Source organism: Scleropages formosus, chromosome 2 (genome assembly GCF_900964775.1).
Source record: "Scleropages formosus chromosome 2, fSclFor1.1, whole genome shotgun sequence".
Classification (NCBI taxonomy): Eukaryota; Metazoa; Chordata; class Actinopteri; order Osteoglossiformes; family Osteoglossidae; genus Scleropages; species Scleropages formosus.
Window position 1 is genome coordinate 38,901,305 of NC_041807.1, and position 19,599 is coordinate 38,920,903.

The 19,599-nt window shown below is 42.8% G+C and overlaps 3 protein-coding genes and 1 long non-coding RNA gene across 4 annotated transcripts in view; 3 read left to right on the plus strand and 1 right to left on the minus strand.

Annotated features, from left to right (window-relative positions):
• LOC108922356 (tumor necrosis factor receptor superfamily member 5-like) overlaps window positions 1-19,599 on the minus strand; it is a 533,457-nt gene that overhangs the window by 363,254 nt on the left and 150,604 nt on the right. The window lies entirely within an intron of this gene.
• The window catches only part of LOC114909298 (NACHT, LRR and PYD domains-containing protein 12-like), a 454,333-nt gene that overhangs the window by 112,571 nt on the left and 322,163 nt on the right, over window positions 1-19,599 (plus strand). Inside the window, exons 10-11 of the mRNA XM_029247567.1 lie at window positions 848-1,021; window positions 1,623-1,796. Of these exons, the coding sequence (XP_029103400.1) occupies window positions 848-1,021; window positions 1,623-1,796 (348 nt within the window). The remainder of the gene's footprint in view (window positions 1-847; window positions 1,022-1,622; window positions 1,797-19,599) is intronic.
• LOC114909325 (uncharacterized) lies at window positions 11,039-11,892 on the plus strand. Its single transcript, XR_003797231.1, has 3 exons — window positions 11,039-11,114; window positions 11,324-11,444; window positions 11,833-11,892. It is a non-coding gene; the product is annotated as an uncharacterized LOC114909325 (long non-coding RNA).
• On the plus strand, window positions 11,899-18,467 carry LOC108931063 (protein NLRC3-like). The gene is made up of 8 exons (XM_029247602.1): window positions 11,899-11,946; window positions 12,435-12,548; window positions 12,812-12,891; window positions 13,920-15,648; window positions 16,463-16,633; window positions 17,077-17,253; window positions 17,418-17,464; window positions 17,694-18,467. The coding sequence occupies exons 2-8, from the start codon at window positions 12,481-12,483 to the stop codon at window positions 18,260-18,262; spliced, it is 2,841 nt and encodes a 946-aa protein (XP_029103435.1). The 5' UTR covers window positions 11,899-11,946; window positions 12,435-12,480; the 3' UTR covers window positions 18,263-18,467.

Here is a 19,599-nt window from a genome sequence, read left to right on the forward strand (position 1 = left end):
GTTGAGGATTGCTGAATAATGGAAATAGATGTTCTACCATGAAGGAGGACTATATGACTCTGGGGTGACTGATAATTTACTCTTTGGAAGCAGGCTGAAGGGTTGTTAGCTTGACAGACAGTAAGGCTCTATTTATCCACTCTGACTATTCCTTCTTACTGTCCCCATGTTATAGGATTTGCCCGTTGTGGTGGAAGGTGCTTCTTTTGTTTTCCCTCTTTCTGGTGCATAATAAAAAAACAACTAACATGACGTCGCCCACACAATAAAGCAGTGCTAAAGTGCTACAATATGTGTGGCACGCTGGCATAGAGAGTAACGCTGCTGTCTCACAGTGCCTGGGGTGTGCAAGAGGATGTGGGTTTGATCCCTGCTCAGTATGTGTGGAGTTTGCATGTTCTCCCTGTGTCTGTTTGCTCTGGTTTCCTCCCACAGTCCAAAAACATGCTGTTCAGGTTCACCCATAGTGTGTGAGTGACAGAGTGAGTGTATTCTACTGATGCATGGATGAGTGACCCCTTGTAAATAGTGTATCTAGCAGTGTAAGTTACCATGGTGAATAAGGTGTATGGGCTGATAGTAACACTACACAGAGTTCACTGAAAGTCGCTTTGGATAAATGCATCTGCTAAATAAATGTAATACATTTTGTGTCCCTCATATACAAACCGAAGAGACTTCTCTCTCCCTGTTCTACACGGGAAGAGTTTAGACCCTGTCAGCACTACACATTTATTGTTATGAGGTAAAAATTGTATAATCTTATTTCTAGTTTCATTCAGGTTCCTCTGTGAGGCTATAGGTTAATGAAATTGGTGAATGTTATAGTTTGTCTTTCTCTCTACAGACTGTCAGGCTGTAGACTCACCGAGAGAGGCTGCATTTCTCTGGCTTCAGCTCTGCGTTCAAACCCCTCATACCTGAGAGAGCTGGATCTGAGCTACAATCACTCAGGGGACTCAGGAGTGAAGCTGCTCTCTGATCCACTGCAGGATCCCACCTGTAAACTGGAGACACTGAGGTGGGTGAAGAAGAAGCAGTCACTTCTACATGCATGAAGGTCCATTTTCCTGAAGCTGCAAATATCTAAAAGATCTACATGTCAAAACCCACTGATATATTTGTTAGATTAGAAATTATCTTAATTTCTAGCTCAGCCTTCTGCCACCTCAGAGCTGTCCAGACACCAGAGACCAGTGATCACTGGGAGGATTAGGCCACAAGAACAAACAACGTGTTTCGTTCCAAATCCTCAAGTTTATTGCGCGTTCACATAGATTATGTACTATTTTGCAGAACAAAGAAATAAGTTTTCATTGGTTTAAGAAGTGAGTCGGGGTCTAGGGACAAAACCACAAAAGGTAATGTTAAACAACAGAACACTGTGATTGGTTATACATAGAGAGAGAATATATGATACTCCAGTCACATCCGTTGGCCCTTTTAACTTAAAGAGAGAGAAGTTAAAACAAGAACTCCAACATGCACTCACATTCTTGACAGGTCTGACACAAACCAGAAGAACAGGGAGGACAGAGAGGTCAAGGTAGAGAAGAGACCCGAGAGCCAGTTATTTCTCACAATATTAAATGGTTCTACTGGTGTAATTCTCTCTGTTTAAGGCTGAACCTGTGTGGACTGACAGAGAAATGCTGTGAAGCTCTGGCCTCAGTTCTTACATCAAACTCCTCACACCTGAGAGAGCTGGACTTGAGTGACAATGACCTGCAGGATTCAGGAGTGGAACTGCTCTCTGTTGGACTGGGGAACCAACAGTGTAAACTGGACACACTGAGGTCAGTACTACTGGGGAACAGACGCCGTAAACTGGAAACAGTGTTGCATGAGTGTAACAATTTTATAATGTTAGCATTTAATACTATATGATATTTGTCCTGCTCTCCAGTGGGTCTGGGGTTCGAGTCCCCCTTGGGGTGCTTTGTGACGGACTGGCGTCCTGTCCTGGGTGTGTCCCCTCCCCCTCCGACCCTACGCCCTGCGCTGCCGGGTTAGGCTCCGGTTCCCCGCGACCCCGTATGGGACAAGCGGTTCTGAAAATGTGTGTGTGTGTGATATTTGTCAGACGTGGGGGGGTGTGGCGGCGCAGTGGGTTGGACCACTGTCCTGCTCTCCGGTGGGTCTGGGGTTCGTGTCCCGCTTGGGGTGCCTTGCGATGGACTGGCGTCCTGTCCTGGGTGTGTCCCCTCCCTCTCTGGCCCTATGCCCTGTGTTGCCGGGTAGGCTCTAGTTCCCCGCGACCCCGTATGGGACGAGCGGTTCTGAAAATGTGTGTGTGTGTGTGTGTGTGTGTGTGTGTGTGTGTGTGTGTGTGTGTGTGTGTGTGTGTGATGAAATGATATTTGTCAGAATGATCTGTAACCAGTTTTAGGGAGAAAAAAATGCTTTAATTGTCCCTGTCTCTCTACAGACTGTCTGGCTGTTGTGTCACAGAGGGAGGCTGTTCTTCTCTGGCTTCAGCTCTGTGTTCGAACCCCTGTTCACACCTGAGAGAGCTGGATCTGAGCTACAATCATCCAGGGGACTCAGGAATGAAGCTGCTCTCTGATCTACAGCAGGATCCCACCTGTAAACTGGAGACACTGGAGTAAGTACTCTGTGCGTGTCTGTCTGTCCATCTGATTGATTACTATTTGGGATAGCTGGTAGCATAGTGGTTAGGAAAGATAAATCCAAATTTTGCTGGTTTGATGTACATCTCCAGCTGTCCTATCAACACTGAACTGTTCCAGTAAAATGACCCAGCTGTTTCAATGGATAAATAATTTTAAATTGCTTTTCTCCAAAGCATCAGCAAAATAAGTATATCGAAATTACTGCTAACCCTCATACATGTCACAGAACTCTGAGTTTCCACATACATTTCACAGACAGGCTGTGTGTGCTTCTCAGTCACTGTGTGTCCTTTTGCTTCTCCTACAGTGTGGACCATGGTGGAGAGTGCAGGATCAAACCAGGGCTCCTCAAATGTAAGTGTGTTTGTACTGAAAAGCGACCACCACACACTCACTTTGCTGCACATTTGGACATCTTACTTCTTATTTTGCTTACTGCTATTAGTAAATGTGTTTCAATCAAAAAATAAGTGGAATAAAATTGTTTGACAGCAAACATATTGTTTCTGGTGTGAGTACAGAGCAGCATAGTAACACAGGGAGTGCTGGTGTTTCAGAGCTTCCAGATCTGGAGGTTCAGATGTGGATTCAGCTAAGTCAGTGTTGTTTCTTGTTCAGGTGGGTTTCCTTTGGGTGCTCCAGTTTTTTTACACAGTCTAAAGATGTATCTCAGGTGAAGAACTAGTAAATGGTTTTACTAGTGTGATTAGGAATCTAATTTGATTAGGAATCACATTAGGACTGTGACAGTCATAATAGGACTCTGATTAGGAATCATGTATATTTGGATCGAGTTTTACGCAGCTTCTTATGTAATAAACTTTGGCTCATATGGTGGAAAGAAACAAACTGGCTTTACTTAAGAATCACACATCTGCATCTAAGTCTCTCTTTCTGCTAATGTAATGAACACATTGTATTTTCTATGAGATGTAAGTTGCTTTGGAGAAAAGCATCTTCCAAATGAATAAATGTAAATGTAAATGGACATCGAATAAACTCCAGTCCATCAAGGAGAATGATTTACAGTCTCTGTGCACCACCTTCAATAAACATAGAAGAACTTTCAACAACAGGTTGGTCAAGTTGTGGTGCTCCAAGTAGCTACCAGAGGTCATTTTTACCCATAACAATCAAGCTCTACAAGGTGACCTCATGCTGTCAGGGGGGGGTGAATGACAGCTCCCTGAAGCTGCCCCCCCCACTGTCATGTCCACACCCGCACCGCAGTCGACAGTACCTGACACCGATCAAGCACCTGATGGTAATCAGAGCACTTACCTTTAAAAGACCCTCCTCACCCCCTTTGCACTTGCAGAATGTCACTGAAACAGCCGCCCCGTTTGCGCCTATGTCCCGCTCTTCTTCATCCCTAGCTTCTGTTCCTCGTTCCCCAGTTTCTGACCATTCGCCTTGTCTCCTGACTACGTCCATGGATCCTCACTCCCACTCTGAGTGCCGATCGCTCGACTCTTCACCTGTCTGTCCGGCGCTGTCTCTCACATGCCCCCGGTTGGGAGTGCAGGTCCTGGATGCTCAGCACTGGTTGTTGAGGCAGGGACAGTCGAAATAACCTGCCCTGGCAGCGTGCTGGGGGCCGAGGTGGCCACCCTCATCTCTTGTCTGCCTCCGTCCCAGCACAGTTCTTTCACATGGACGTGGCATGTACCAGGCTTAGTGGCACCCCTGTGGTTTGTGCCGACCACTTTGTGCTCCCCACAGCTAGCTGGCTTTTGCAGGAACACAGGGTCTACTCTCCGCAGCCTCTCCATGCTGCCTCAATTCCGCTGTCGGTTGTGAACACCCCTCTTGCTTTCCTGGCTGTCTTGCCGCACCTCTCGTCGCTTGGCCACCCCTCGGCGGAGGACCCAGGCAGACCGCCCTGCTTGACGCTCACACCTCCACCGCCATGCTGCACGCCGAATCCATCGCGATGCTCGTGAATCCGGCTGCCTCTTGTTGCGCAGCCCTCCTGCTTTTGTGGCATTTGCGCTGCCACGTCACCCATTTTTTTAGAAAGGTCGTTGGGGCTGCAGGAGGCTGGGTGCTTTCTCTAAAAGGGGCGATATCTTCACATGTGAGCAAAATTGAGTTTGAGGGTTCACTCACCTCGGGCACGATGCCTTGCCTGTTCATGGAGGTACACTGTTCTACACCATCCAGCATGTCATCCGACCTCCTCAGGAAAGTGTTGCTCTCCACTTGGCAACTTTCCCCAGCATCAGTGCTCGGCGGCGGTTCGCCACCTCCTTCAGCCACGTTTTCCCTGAGCACTGGGAGACCCCACTCAACCTACTCGTCCCTCTACAGTGGCACCTCAGAGCTCTTCTCCTCCGTTTTTGCCATGGCATACGCTTCCCTGGGGTCTCCCTGGACACCCGTGCTCTTTCAAAGTTCCTCCACCTCAACTGCCACAGTCTCTTCTTCCTCCGGACCCTGTTCCGTTGTCCCACTGGCTTTTCCCGATGGCGCCGATTTTCGTCTTTTCCATCTTTGGTGTTCTACAGCTCCCGAATCCAGCCTCTCATCATCCTGCCCCATCCTACCCTAAAACCAATGTGCCACGCGGCACTCTGGTTTTGGAAGGGGCAAAGAAGGATGTGCAGGCAGCAGTCATTTTGAACATTTATTTGAACATCACCACACAGGGAAATAATGCTCTCAGTCCGAGGACCCGTTTCCTCGAGGACCTGCGCCTCAAGCCAACTTTACCAGCTTGCTTAGTACCCCCAGCCTTTTTTTTTCCACAGCCACCCCTTCACACTCCCCAGAATTCTCCCCAGTGGTGGAACACTTTATTTACAGTTTACCCAGAATCCCGCTATTTACAGTAGACCCGTTTCCCATTCAAACTCTTGGTAACGTGGGACATTACATTATATATGTATATGTAGGAATTGTAGATATTCAGATAAAATTTTATGCAGCTACTCATGTGATGAACATTGATTCATATTGTGGAAAGTAACAAACTAACTGTACTTAAGAATAACATGTCTGCCTCTAAGTCTCTCTTTCTGTTAATGCAATGTACACATTGTATTTTTTATGAGATGTACGTCGCTTTAGAAAAAAGGGTTGGCAAAATAAATACATGTGAAAGTAAATGTTACGAAGCTGTGGCGTATGAGGTGTACCCTGTATATTGGAACAATAAAATATTTCTACATATTGAACTCAAGAAAAAAGGAAATTTAATGGTAACTGAAATTACGCTACAAAGACGAAGACAATTTCAATAGTTTCATGTTCCTGCAGTTTATACATTTACATTTATTAATTTAGCAGTTGCATTTCTGTCTAGAAAATACAATGTGTGCATTACATTAACAGAAAAACAGACTGAGATGCAGATGCTTGATTCTAAGTGTCACACAGAACCGAGGAATCTGGGACGGCTTGACCCAAGCGCAGGATCGTTCGTCCGGACTCAAGGGATCAGGCGAGTTCTCGATGTCGGGGACAGTCGAAGGGTCGGTCAACTGGTGGTCAGAGTTAGAGCGAGGATCCATGGACGTGATCAGGGGACAGGCGAAGGGTCAATAACCGGAGAACAAAGACAGGAAACAAGGGTTGTGGGAGAGCAGGACATCGCGAAGGAAGGCATTTGTCTCAAATGAGATTCTGCAAGTGTATGGGAGCTCAGGAGTGTCTTTTAAAGGAGAGTGGTCAGTCAGGTGCTAGACTGGTGTCAGGTGCTTGATTGGTGTCAAGTGCAGGCATGGACGTGACGCTAAGCAGTTAATTTGTTACATTCCACTACAACTGAACTGAAATTCATAAATTCATTGCTCACATTAACTAAAAGGTGATTAAACTTTATCATAGAATTCTTTTTAAAACAGTACTTAATTTTACTTTTAAAACTATTTTTCCTGCAGATTCCTGTCAGCTCACATTGGACCACAACGCACCCCACAGAGAACCGTACCTGTCTGAGGACAACAGGAAGGTGACACGGACGGATGAGAGTCAGTCGTATTTTGATCATCCAGAGAGATTTGCCAGATTGAGACAAATTCTGTGTACAGAGGGTCTGTCTGGTCGCTGTTACTGGGAGGTTCGGTGGACTGGAGCTGAAGTCCGTATAGGAGTGACTTATAAAGGAATCAGGAGGAAAGCAAGGACCGATGACTGCTGGCTTGGATACAATGGAAAGTCCTGGGTTTTGGTCTGTTCTGATGAGGATTACTGTGTCAAACACAATAAGAAAGAAACTATCATATCTGGGCTCCTCTCTCCCACAGTAGGAGTGTATCTGGACTGGCCGGCTGGCCATTTGTCCTTTCACAGTGTCTCCTCTAGTGAACCAACACTTCTATACAGGTTCACCTCCACATTCACTGAACCCCTCTGTCCTGGGTTTAAGGTTGGGCTTTTCTGGTCAAGCTCCTCACAGTCATCAGTGTCTCTGTGTGAGATGACAGGAAAACACTCTCATTAGTGTGTAATAACAGTGCTGTGCATCTGGTATTTGTGTAAAACTCAACAATGCAAAGAATCATTCATCCTCTTGGGTTTCATCCCAATAAATGGTCTTTGTGTTCTGCTTTAATTTCCATTATTTTTCCATATTCTTTTACATGGTTTCTAAGATTCACTGAATTTTTCAAATGTAAGTTTCATGTAGTGCATCTACAATTGTAAGTTGCTTTAAATGAATAAGTTTAACACATTCATGTAAAGGCAGTTTCCAGGGGTACGAACATCCAACTTATATACAACCCGTAGTTACGAACCACCCCCTTGCTGGCCGGAAGTTAATTTTTTTGTCACCCTTAAGTAACAATCAAATGAAAACTTCTTAATTAAGGTTGTTCTATTAAAAATTCAAGTTACTGTATATACAGTGGTTTGTAACGGGTGCTACTTTGCGACGTGCATCAAAACATTGCTCATCTACAGCAGCTCATCGCTGGCTCCTGGGCAGGGCACGTTAGCCCGAGGTAGGACGAAGACTTCTTTCTTTTCTTCTTTTAACGACATTGCTGTTAACAGCGTCTCGTGTGTTACTGTATTTGTCTTTAATTTTGTTGTTTTTAACCCTCCTAACCATGGCACCAAAGCGTAAATGTGATGGTGATACATCCAAAAAAAGGAAAACGATGACAATTGAAACTAAAGTGGAAATAATAAAGCAAAAGATGAAACGCCAGCAAACACTGGAAAAGAAGCATTAAAATTTCTTCAATGTTTTGCACACAACACACACACACACACACACACACACACACACTCTCTCTGTCTGAGAGAGCACTCGGCTATAAAATACACTTCTCAACCACTTCCCAGTTGCGGAATGTTACTCGACACAACCCCCCCTGCGTTCTCAGACCTACCTCACTTTGCTCTTCCAAGTGCTGACCCTCATTGTTCCCCAGTCCCATTCCAAGTCTCTTTGCTAACGACTGCCCGCCTTGTCCCTCAACAATGATTTCAGCTCCTCACATCTCTTCACTTTGCCAATCGACCAACCATTCTCCCATCCCCGATCACAAGAACCCGTCTAGTCCTTTGATTCTGAATAAACAATTCTGCACTTGGGTCCAACATCCTCCATGTTCTGTTCATCATAACAGTAGTAACATTTATTTTTATTATCGCTATCTATCTCTCTTTTATATATACTGTAGTTTTATTACATGAAGTATTTAATACTTCAGTGTGTCCAGAAGTGTTTCTTTAATATTTTTATGCATAGAAAGGTACACGATATACTATATACCAATTCAGACATTTCACTAACTGACGTTAGACACAAACTTTAGCTAACTGTTCCGATATATATCAAAATTCGACTTAAAGACAGACTGAGGAATGGAACTTGTTCATAATCCTGGGACTGCCTGTATCAGGTAGCTGGGAATGATTTAGGGATGTTGTCCTTTTCACTTTGTAGTTGTTTTCTACTGATAATGTTAATAAAGGTGTGTAGTGTTCATTATTATCGATTAATTAATCATAATCATAATCATAATTTGCATTGTATTGCATTTTCAAAAGATGAGACAGGAGCTTTAGGGGAAGTTAGCTTTTCAGCAAACACAGTAATAAATGCTTTTTTGCCCTGAAAGAAAATAAAGTTCATCCTGATGTCTTCACTGCTTTGCTTTTACATATCTTGTGTGTAAATTTGACTGTACTGATGTCTATAAAGAAATAAATCTTCTATGGTCTTCATTCAATTTGTTCCAGCAGGAAAGCACAGGCACAGTTTGTGTTATTCTGCTTTTCTGTTTGTTTTTATTATAACAATAAAGAAAGCGATGCAAAAATGTACTAATTTTAGTCTGGCAAGAATCAGAGATGGAACTTCACTCTCTATAACAGAGAGGTGCCTAAACTTGTGTGTTTTATACAGCAAAAACTTCTCATAAATGATAGTTCTCTCTAGTGGAGGAAGATGGAAGTTCTCTTAAGTCTTCTTATTTGAACAGTGAAGAACAAAGCTTTTGAGATGAGATCTGTATCTTTAATACTGTGTCAATTTCCAGTTTGTGCAGTGATCTGTCCCTCTTATACTGTTTACTACTTTTAGCTTGAATTACATTGCAAAGCTACTCACAAGTGTTGCTCCGGTTTGAGTTGTACCCTTGGGCATGTGGAAGAATGCAAGAACTCCTGCAGCCACATTTTCAGAACCGCTTGTCCCTTACGGGGTCACGGGGAACCGGAGCCTACCCGGCAACACAGGGCGTAAGGCCGGAGGGGGAAGGGGACACACCCAGGACGGGACGCCAGTCCGCCGCAAGGCACCCCAAGCGGGACTTGAACCCCAGACCCACCAGAGAGCAGGACTGCGGTCCAACCCACTGCGCCACCGCACCAAATACTTTGATTCTGCCAAAGAGCAACAGAGTATCGGCAGCTGTAGGAATTCCCAAACTCCTTCTGGGTAACCATCTTAAGAGAGGTTTTCATGCCAAAAAGACCACATCTCCACCACGTAATCAAAGCTCATTCATAAATCAAGTTTGAAACAGAAAAGGAGTTTGCTAAAGTAAAAGTATATGGCTTTACATATGGTGAAGCCTGGAATATCACCTATTACATTTGTTTCTCATTTATATATTAATTTTTGCTCATTTTCATGATGGGTGCCAATAATTCTGGAGTTGAATGCTTGAGTTCAAGACCAGAACCTGATGCCATAATGCAGTAATGTGGGTAATGAATACAGTCTTTCCTTTCCTTTCCTTTCCTTTCCTTTCCTTTCCTTTCCTATTCTATTCTATGCTGCTCTATTCTACTGGATGTCTAGACTTTGTATGTTTTCCCTGTGTTTGGGTTGATTACCACCAAGTGATCTGGTTTCCTCCCACACTCCAAAGGTCTATTTCAGTTTAATAGATGGCTTTTGTTATCCTTAGCATGAGTGAATTTGTGTGAATTCCCAACGTTGGACTGGTATGTTGTCTATTGTCTGCTCTGCCTCACGCCCTGTGCTTCTGGAATAGTCTCTGGACCACAGGGAATCAGCTGCCACATTACATGAAGACACCCCAGAGCCAAATTCTGCTCACAAGGAGGCTGCCACCAGTCTTGGTCCTTGAGGGGGATCCTGTCACTGAAAAGCAGAGTTCTGGAGGCACTCTCAGCACCTCGTGTTGTACCAGGAGGACTGTGTCAGAAGCCTTAGCTCTCAAGAGTGCCATGTTGCCTGAACTTGTTCCCATTGATGTTCCTGATCCTAATGGTTCCCAGGCTCCTTAGGAGGATTCTCCATGCAGGTTGATCGGGGAGGAGCTTCTGCTGAAGCTGCTGCCACACTGGATGGATGGAGCTGAGAGTTATGGAAAACACAGGCCTGTGGCACTTTCTGAGATGGAGCAGTGTGGCAGCTGGACTTTACACAGAGAATGGATTTCGGGGAGGGCGGGTTTCCAGGAGAAGTTTTCTGGGAAAGTTAAGACGAAGAGAATCTTTAGAGTTTTTGAGAGATTTCCATTGTCAAACCAAAGAGACCTACTTGAGTGTTGTTTTTAAGTTCACTTATATTCTGGGTAACTGGTTCTTTTTTCTTCTCTGAAAATTTCCATTTTAATTTATCTGACTGCAGAGTTCAGTCTTTTCGAACATGATATTTATACCATCCCTAAAATAAATAAGTAAAAAAATATTGTTTCTTTTTATTTTCAATTTTCAGTAATTGAAACTTATTTTATTAAATGAAATTCATCACATCAGTCATAATTCCAAAAAACTTATGGCTTAGATATAATGAAAAGAATAACAGCTAAACTACTACAACTAACATTTTTTAGCCCACAAGAATTACAACTTCCAGCAGAATTTTTTCCCAAAATATGTTTTTACTAGATAGCCAAATATATTTATCGGTCAAGCATTTGCTGTGTACTGATAAAAAGTAGGTGGAGTACAAACCAAAAGCGAAAGAAGATCACATTCCATGTTGATTTATGTGGTAAGAAGGTAGCAAATAACTGCAGCGACAGCAGTGAGGGCAAATTGTTATTCAAGGTAAGAATAACTACAAATATAAACTAAAGGTAAAGTTCTAAAAATATATAAATGCTATAACATATTACTTGCAGTGTTGACATGGTCTTTGGTTGTGGCTGTGTGTCATTGAATTGTTAATTTTATGTGTGTTTAGTTACGGTGATGTATCATAGTGACAACCAGAGTTTTCTAACACATTTTGCTGATTTCTTTATTCTACTACAAAGACCCTGGACTCACCTCATCAGCTCTTGTCCAAAGTCCTGAAATGAATCGCAGAGCTTCAGAAATGAGTCCCTCTAGGGATTGTAAGGAGGGGATCCCTGCCTCAGAAAAGAGTTTTAAAAGGTAAAGAAATTGAGGGACATCTGTACTGTTAAGCTTTTATTGACAATAGGATTTAATTTAAGTAAATTAGTAAATTAAGTAAATTTAGAGTTATGATTTAAGGTAGAAAGAGACTTTTGGACTCAACTGTTCACAAACGGAGGATTGTAATTAACAGTCTTTTAGTGCCCCATTGCTACGAATTCAAGGTGCTCTTGAGGGGTACCTGTGTAAATCTTTGTTTCCATGTGTTATTTACTTCATCTATTAGAGATACAAGACAAAGATTCAGTAGGACATTTAATGTGAAGGTTTGTCTGGTCTGCTGAGAGGATAAAGTTATGAAGATCTCTCACTATGTGCTGTGGATGAGGGTCACTGAAGGGTCTTTTTGCCTTTCTGTTCGCAGCATTCAGCAGGAGAGATCAGTGTCACCTGTACCCAGCTGCACGTCCATGAAGAGTGACCGGTCAATGAACAAACCAATCAATTTTGAAGATGGACAGATTTCAGAGGGTCAAAGGTAAAACTTCTGTTTAACTAATGCTCTTTAGTTAAAGTCACAGTCAACTTTATTGTCATTTCCACAATATGTTTAGAACATACATAGGAGGGAAATAGTATTTATCCTGGACCACTGTGTGACACAGAGGACAACGTATATTACGCTCCTGTATCTCTTCCCAGACGGCAGGAGGCTGAAGAGGTTGTGGGAGGGGTGTGTGGGGTCGCCATCAATTTGGAGGCTTTGCGGGCACAGCAGAATTAAAGTGCTGTACTCCGTTAGAACGCAAGATGTGTGTGTTGGAAAATTTCAAGATGTGGAAGGTTAAAATAACAAGGAGAGATGATTTAATTCCTCTATTTATCCAATGCAATCCCTCAAGCTTCTTGAGTGTATTTAATATGATGTTTGTTCCAATACTATTAAATCAACAGTTAACAGGTTAGCTGTGGATTTCAACTGAAACTGGGGGGATATGAGTGATTGAAGGGTCTTTCTGCACACAGTATCCTGCAGAAGAGATCAGTGTCACCTTTACTCAACTGTGAATCCATGAAGAGAAACATGTCTAAGGATAAACTTATCATGTTTAATGATGGACAGAATTCTGTGAGTCAAAGGTAAAAGTTCTTTTTACTAAAGCCCCTTCAGACACGAGATGTGTGTGCTGAGAAAAATAACAAGACGTGGAAGATTGAACATAACAAAGAGAAATAAGTTAATTCCCCAATTTATCCCCTGCAATCCCTCAAGCCTCTTGAGTGTATTTAGTATGATGTTTGTTTCGATGTTATATTTATTATATCAGCATTTAGCAGGTTAACTTTGAATTTCAACTGAAGCTTAGGGGATACAAGTGATTGAAGGGTCTTTCTGTCCACAGTATCCAGCAGAAGAGATCGATGTCACCTGCACCCAGCTGCGAATTTATGAAGAGTGACTGGTCAATGCCATGTTCTGAAGGTGGGTCAGAAATTCACTCAAAGGCGCTCAAATTCAGGGCATAAAAAAATTATTTTTTTTATTTATTTTGATTTATTTTATTTATTTAATATCTCAGAAATGCTAAACATCAATAAAGCGCATCTCAGAATGTGAAGGAATCTGAAGCCCATATTCTGAAATACATATTGGTCAGAATGAGAAAGAGAGCAAAACCAAGTGAGTTTTAAAATCGAAACTAAGGCAATAAAAATACAAGATTTATACTGTAAATAATGAGTTTGATTGGGTGGTGGGGGGATGTGGTGGCGCAGCAGGTTTGTCCAGGTCCTGCTCTCTGGAGAGTCGGGGTTTCGACTCTTGCTTGGGGTGCCTTGTGACGGACTGGCGTCCCATCCTGGGTGTGTCCCCTCCCCTTCCAGTCGCATGCCCTGTGCTGCCGGGTTAGGCTCCAGTTCGCCACGACCCCACTTGGGAGAAGCAGCTTCAGCCAGTGTGTGTGTCTGTGTGTGTGTGTGTGTGTGTGTGTGATTGGGTGTGCTTGTTGATGTGCAACTGCATGGAGATAAATATACTAATACAACACTAGCAGTGTGACACAAGAAAAGGTTATTTCTAGCATGACCAGTGATAAAGCAGGGTGGAGACAGGGTACACATGGCTCCACCTGGAGATCCTTATAGAACTTCTTCATCCATGTCATAATCACTTTCACATTTTCTGTTACACTAGATAGATAGATAGATAGATAGATAGAAAGAAAAGTGGTGAAGGTCTTACTTTTTAAAAGCTGTACATATAAAGGTTTCAGGTTACAAAGGCTCTGTCTATTCATTCTGAAAAGGTATGGTTAAACAATTTAAAACTTTTTCAATTTCTCAGCATATTCTCAACAATAGTGAGTGGGAAAGTGACCCATTTTTATCTGACATCGAAGTAAAACTGTTGTTAAATGCAACATGAGGAATTCATTTTACTTACAGCTTTAAAAAATTACATGCAATCATATTAAAAAGATTATAAATATTGTTCTCTCATTTTCATTTCAGATAAACTCCTGATGACATGTCAGCAGAAATTGAAATCCCATCTGAAGAAGAAGTTTGAGTGTCTTTTTGACGGACAAGCTAAACAAGGAAACCCAACCCTTCTGAATGACATTTACACAGAGCTCTACATAACTGAAGGTGGTTCTGGTGGGATGAGTGATGAACATGAAGTGAGACACATTGAGAAAGCACTCAAGGAACCAGCTACACTAGAAACTAAAATCAAATACAGTGAAATTTTTACACCCTTACTTGGAAAAGTAACACATATAAGAACCGTGCTGACACAGGGGATTGCAGGAATTGGGAAAACAGTGACTGTGCAAAAATTTATTCTTGACTGGGCAGAAGGAAAAGCAAATCAAGACATTAATTTCATATTTCCTCTTCCTTTCCGGGACCTCAATTTGATAAAGGATAAAGAATTCAGTTTAACACAACTGATTCATTACTTTCTTCCAGAACTCAAAGAGTTTGGAATCACTCAGCTTTTGAATTACAAAATTTTGTTTGTCTTTGATGGTCTGGATGAGTGTCGCCTTCCTTTAGATTTTAAGAACAATGAGATCTGTTCTGATGTGACAAAGACAACTTCACAGGATGCGTTGTTGACCAACCTCATGAAGGGGAATCTGTTTCCTTCTGCTCTCATCTGGATAACTTCCCGTCCAGCAGCCAGCAGTCAGATCCCTCCAGAGTGTGTCGATCGAATGACAGAGATACGAGGGTTCAATGATCCTCAGAAGGAGGAGTACTTCAAGAAGAGATTCAGTGATGAGAATCTGGCTAAAAGGATCATCGCACATCTGAAGTCATCAAGGAGCCTCTACATCATGTGTCACATTCCAGTCTTCTGTTGGATTTCAGCCACTGTTCTTGAGAGGCTCTTTGTTGAGAAACACAAAGGAAAAATTCCCAAGACTCTCACTGAGATGTACACACACTTCCTGATCTTTCAGATAAGTCTGAAGAATGAGAAGTATCTGGAAAAACAAGAAATGGAGCCTCTGAAATCTTTAGAATTAGATAAAGAATTTGTTCTGAAACTGGGGAAGTTGGCTTTCAAAAACTTTGATAAAGGCAATCTCATATTTTATGAGGAAGATCTCAGAGAGTTTGGCATTGATGTCAATGAAGCTTCGGTGTATTCTGGAGTGTGTACAGAAATGTTTAGACAGGAGATCGGGTTGTATGAGGGGAAGGTTTTCTGCTTTGTACATCTCAGTGTTCAGGAGTATCTTGCTGCTTTAAATCAGTTTCTGTCAAATACTGACCCCAACCTGCTAAAGAAAACAGTGGATCAAGCTTTAGAGAGCAAGAATGGACACTTAGACCTCTACCTCCGCTTCCTTCTTGGCCTTTCAATGGAATATAATCAAAAGCTATTAAAAGGGCTGGACCCACAGGAAAGATGGCAGTTTATTAAGAGAGACATAGTACATTACATTAATCAGAAGATGAGTGAGAGTGTACCTGCAGAGAAGGCCATTTATCTCTTTCATTGTCTGAATGAACTGAATTGCAATTCTCTGGTGAAACAAGTCCAGGACTACCTGAAAACAGGAAATCTTTCAGAAAAGGAAAGTAGTCCTGCACAGTGGTCAGCTCTGGCCTTTGTCTTGATGATGTCAGCAGAGGAAATGGATGAGTTGGACCTGAAAAACTGCACCTTACGTGATGAAGGTCTTCAGAGGATGCTACCAGTGATCCAGGTCTCCAAAACTGCTCTGTAAGTCCTGTTGTATTTCTGTTTAAAGAAAATGCTGATAATACTTACAATATAATGTCAACCATATAGTGTATTCTAGTAAAATGATCCCTTAGCATTTTCTACTTCAGTCAGCACAGTCTGAACACATGAGGCTCATAGTGTCTGACTGGGCAGCACATTTCAGTCATGAACAGGTACAGATGGGAACACAGACATCAGTGACTGTCAGTGGCAAAAATAGCCTATTTCATCCTGCAAAGGCTCCTTTATACTCATGGATGAGGCATGTATACACACACACACACACACACACACACACACACACACACACACACACACACACACACACGACAGCATGCCTGGTGGTCAGCTGAACAGTTAGTGTGGGCACATGTTTGGTCAGCATCTCTACTTACTGTCCTATTAGCACTGATTCACTCTTTTGAAAAAAATGACAAAAAAAGTGCAAAGAATGTGGAAACATTTGGACACACGCTCAGTGCACGCATAATGTTTTCTTAAGGAGGAATCCCTTGCGAACATGAGGGAAAAGTGCAAACTCTCAACAGACTGAGTTCAAACATCTAACCGCGTTCTGTGAAACACCATGCGAGGTTGTTTTATCGGAGACTTTGTTTCGCTGTTCATTGTCAGTTATTATATCTTTATATTTCTTTCATTGACCAACCTCATCACTGCTCCATCACCAAGACTTGGTCAATCTGAAGACCTGTTTCTCTTACTGGACATGTGTATAACGTGCTATTAAAGATCTCTATCTGATTCAGCATCTTTTTATTTGATGCCTCATTCATAATGTTTTCCTTCCCAGGCTCAACAATTGTTCTCTAACTGAAAGATGTTGTGAAGCTTTGGCCTCAACTCTGAGATCAGAGTCAAACCTGAGAGTGTTAGATCTGAGTAACAATGATCTGCAGGATTCAGGAGTGGAACTGCTCTCTGCTGGACTGGGATACCAACACTGTAAACTGGACACACTGAGGTCAGTACTACTGGGGAACAACACTACACACACACACACACACACACACACACACACACACACACACACACACACACACACACACACACACACACACATTTTCAGAACCGCTAGTCCCATACGGGGTCACAGGGAACCGGAGCCCAACCCGGCAACACAGGGCGTAAGGCCGGAGAGGGAGGGGACACACCCAGGACGGGACACCAGTCCACCGCAAGGCACCCCAAGCGGGACTCGAACCCCAGACCCACCAGAGAGCAGGACTGTGGTCCAACCCACTGCACCACCGCACCCCAGGGAACAACACTATAAACTAGAAATAGTGTTGTATGAATGTAACAATTTTATACTGTCAGCATTGAGTACTGTATGATATTTGTCACAATAATTTCCAGTTATTTAATGAGAAAATAGTGCTTTAGTTTTTTTATGTCTCTCTACAGACTGTCTGGCTGTTGTGTCACAGAGAGAGGTTGTACTTCTCTGGCTTCAGCTCTGCATTCAAACCCCTCTTCACACCTGAGAGAGCTGGATTTAAGCTACAATCACCCAGGGGACTCAGGAGTGAAGCTGCTCTTTGATCTACAGCAGGATCCCACCTGTAAACTTGAGACACTGAAGTAAGTACTGTGTGTGTGTGTGTGTGTGTGTGTGTGTGTGTGTGTGTGTATCTCATGACTGCTAACCCACATACATGTCACAGGGCTCTGAGTTTCCACACACACTCCACAGACAGGCTGTGTGTGTCCCTCAGTCACTGTGTGTCCTTCTGCTTCTCCTACAGTGTGGACCATGGTGGAAAGTGCAGGATCAGACCAGGGCCCCTAAAATGTAAGTGTGTTCGAACTGAACAGTTACAAATTTAGTGCCATTTACTAATGTTCACAGTTCCTCACAGTTACTACATAAACAAAGTGAACGTAATATAGTTTTCTTTACTTACTAAGTAGTTTAAGTATAAATGTGAACAGGACGCTGATGAAATTCTGTATGTTTAACCTTCAGTACTGAGATTTTTAACTGTTTTTACAGTGTTTTTAACTGTGTGTTTCACCTGCAGACTCCTGTCAGCTCACACTGGACCAGAACACAACCAACACACACCTGTATCTATCTCTCAAGAACAAGAAGGTGACATGGAGGAGTGAGAAACAACCGTATCCTGATCACCCAGACAGATTTGTCAACAGGCCCCAAGTTCTGTGTGCAGAGAGTCTGTCTGGTCGCTGTTACTGGGAGGTTCAGTGGAATGGATGTGGAGCTGTAATAGGAGTGACTTATGGAGGAATCGGGAGGAAAGGAAACGGTGTTGACTGTGGGATTGGATACAATGACAAGTCCTGGTGTCTGTACTGCACTCGTGACAGTTACTCTGTCCGACACAATGACAAAGAGACTCCTGTGACTGTACCGCAATCCTCCCGCAGAGTAGGAGTGTATCTGGACTGGGTGTCCGGCACTCTGTCCTTCTACAGTGTCTTTCCTGGTGAACTGAGCTTCCTCTACAGGTTCACCTCCACATTCACTGAGCCCCTCTGTCCTGTTTTTTACATTTACTGGGACTCCTCAGTGTTCCTGTTTACATTGGGAAAGGAAAACACACACGCACAAGTATTGTCAGAGTCATAAAATGAAAACTTAAACTTCATATTCATGTATATATTCATATTCTATTCTATAGATGAATCACTAAAATGCACAATATTTTCACTTCCACACATTCACCGTACAAAAATGCATTAAATACATTCATCCATTTTCGATAGCACCATGTCATGAGCAGGGTCATGGTGGTCCAGAGTCCATCTTGGAAGCTTTGGGCTTCCATCCCAGGACACACACACACACACACACACTCAAAATTTAAAGCTGCCATTGTACCTGAACTGCATGTCTTTGGACTGCAGGAGAAAACTGGAGCATCTGGAGGAAAATAAAATGTATGTAAAAAATTTATTATAAAGTATATAATAAAGATTGTCTTGTATTTCCCTGACACTATGTTAGGTAAATGTATAATTTCTACATTCAGAATTAGTGTAATTATATTGTTCAGATTTATTTAGGTGACGTTTCTGTGCAAAGGAAACAGAAATAAGCATTTAATTCTAAGTCATTCGTTATTATTAACTGCTTATTCAGTAAACAGTCATGGTGGTCCAAAGCCTACCACAGAATTACAGTGTCTGGGAAAGGGGACACCCTGGGCAGGACACCAGTCCTTTGCAGGATATTTACACACACATATTTCCATACACAAAGGGCAATTTAGTGTTTCCAGTTCACCTTAAATGTTTCTGCACTGTGAGAAACCAACATGAACACGGGGAGAACATGCAAACTCCACACAACATTCTGCCCCCCAATTCTGGTTTGAGACCCTTAACAACACATTGTGTCCAGTTTGTTTCCTGCTGAATCTTATTAATTTTGTAAGTGCTGAGATGTGTGAATTTATATTTGGGCTCATACAATTGTGCATAAACCAAATTCAAATTCTGTTTGACTATAGTTCCTCAACGAGTTATATTTCACACACACACACACCTTCAGAACCGCTTGTCCCTTACGGGGTCACGGGGAACCGGAGCCTACCCGGCAACACAGGGCGTAAGGCCGGAGGGGGAAGGGGACACACCCAGGACGGGACGCCAGTCCGCCGCAAGGCACCCCAAGTGGGACTCGAACCCCAGACTCACCGGAGAGCAGGACTGTGGTCCAACCCACTGCGCCACCGCACCCCCCTGGAGTTATATTTCTATTGGAGAATTTATGGTGTTGATTTTTACATTAAGTTCATTTAAGAGACGGTAATAGAAAATCTGCATGTTCTTTACCTATTTGTATATTTGTATTGAAATGTAGGTTCTTTATTTTTCATTTTTAACAATTTCGCACTACTTCCAATCAAGAGTGTTTAACTTGCTGTATGTGTCACGGTTGCGCGTAGCGCGGACGGACTCAAG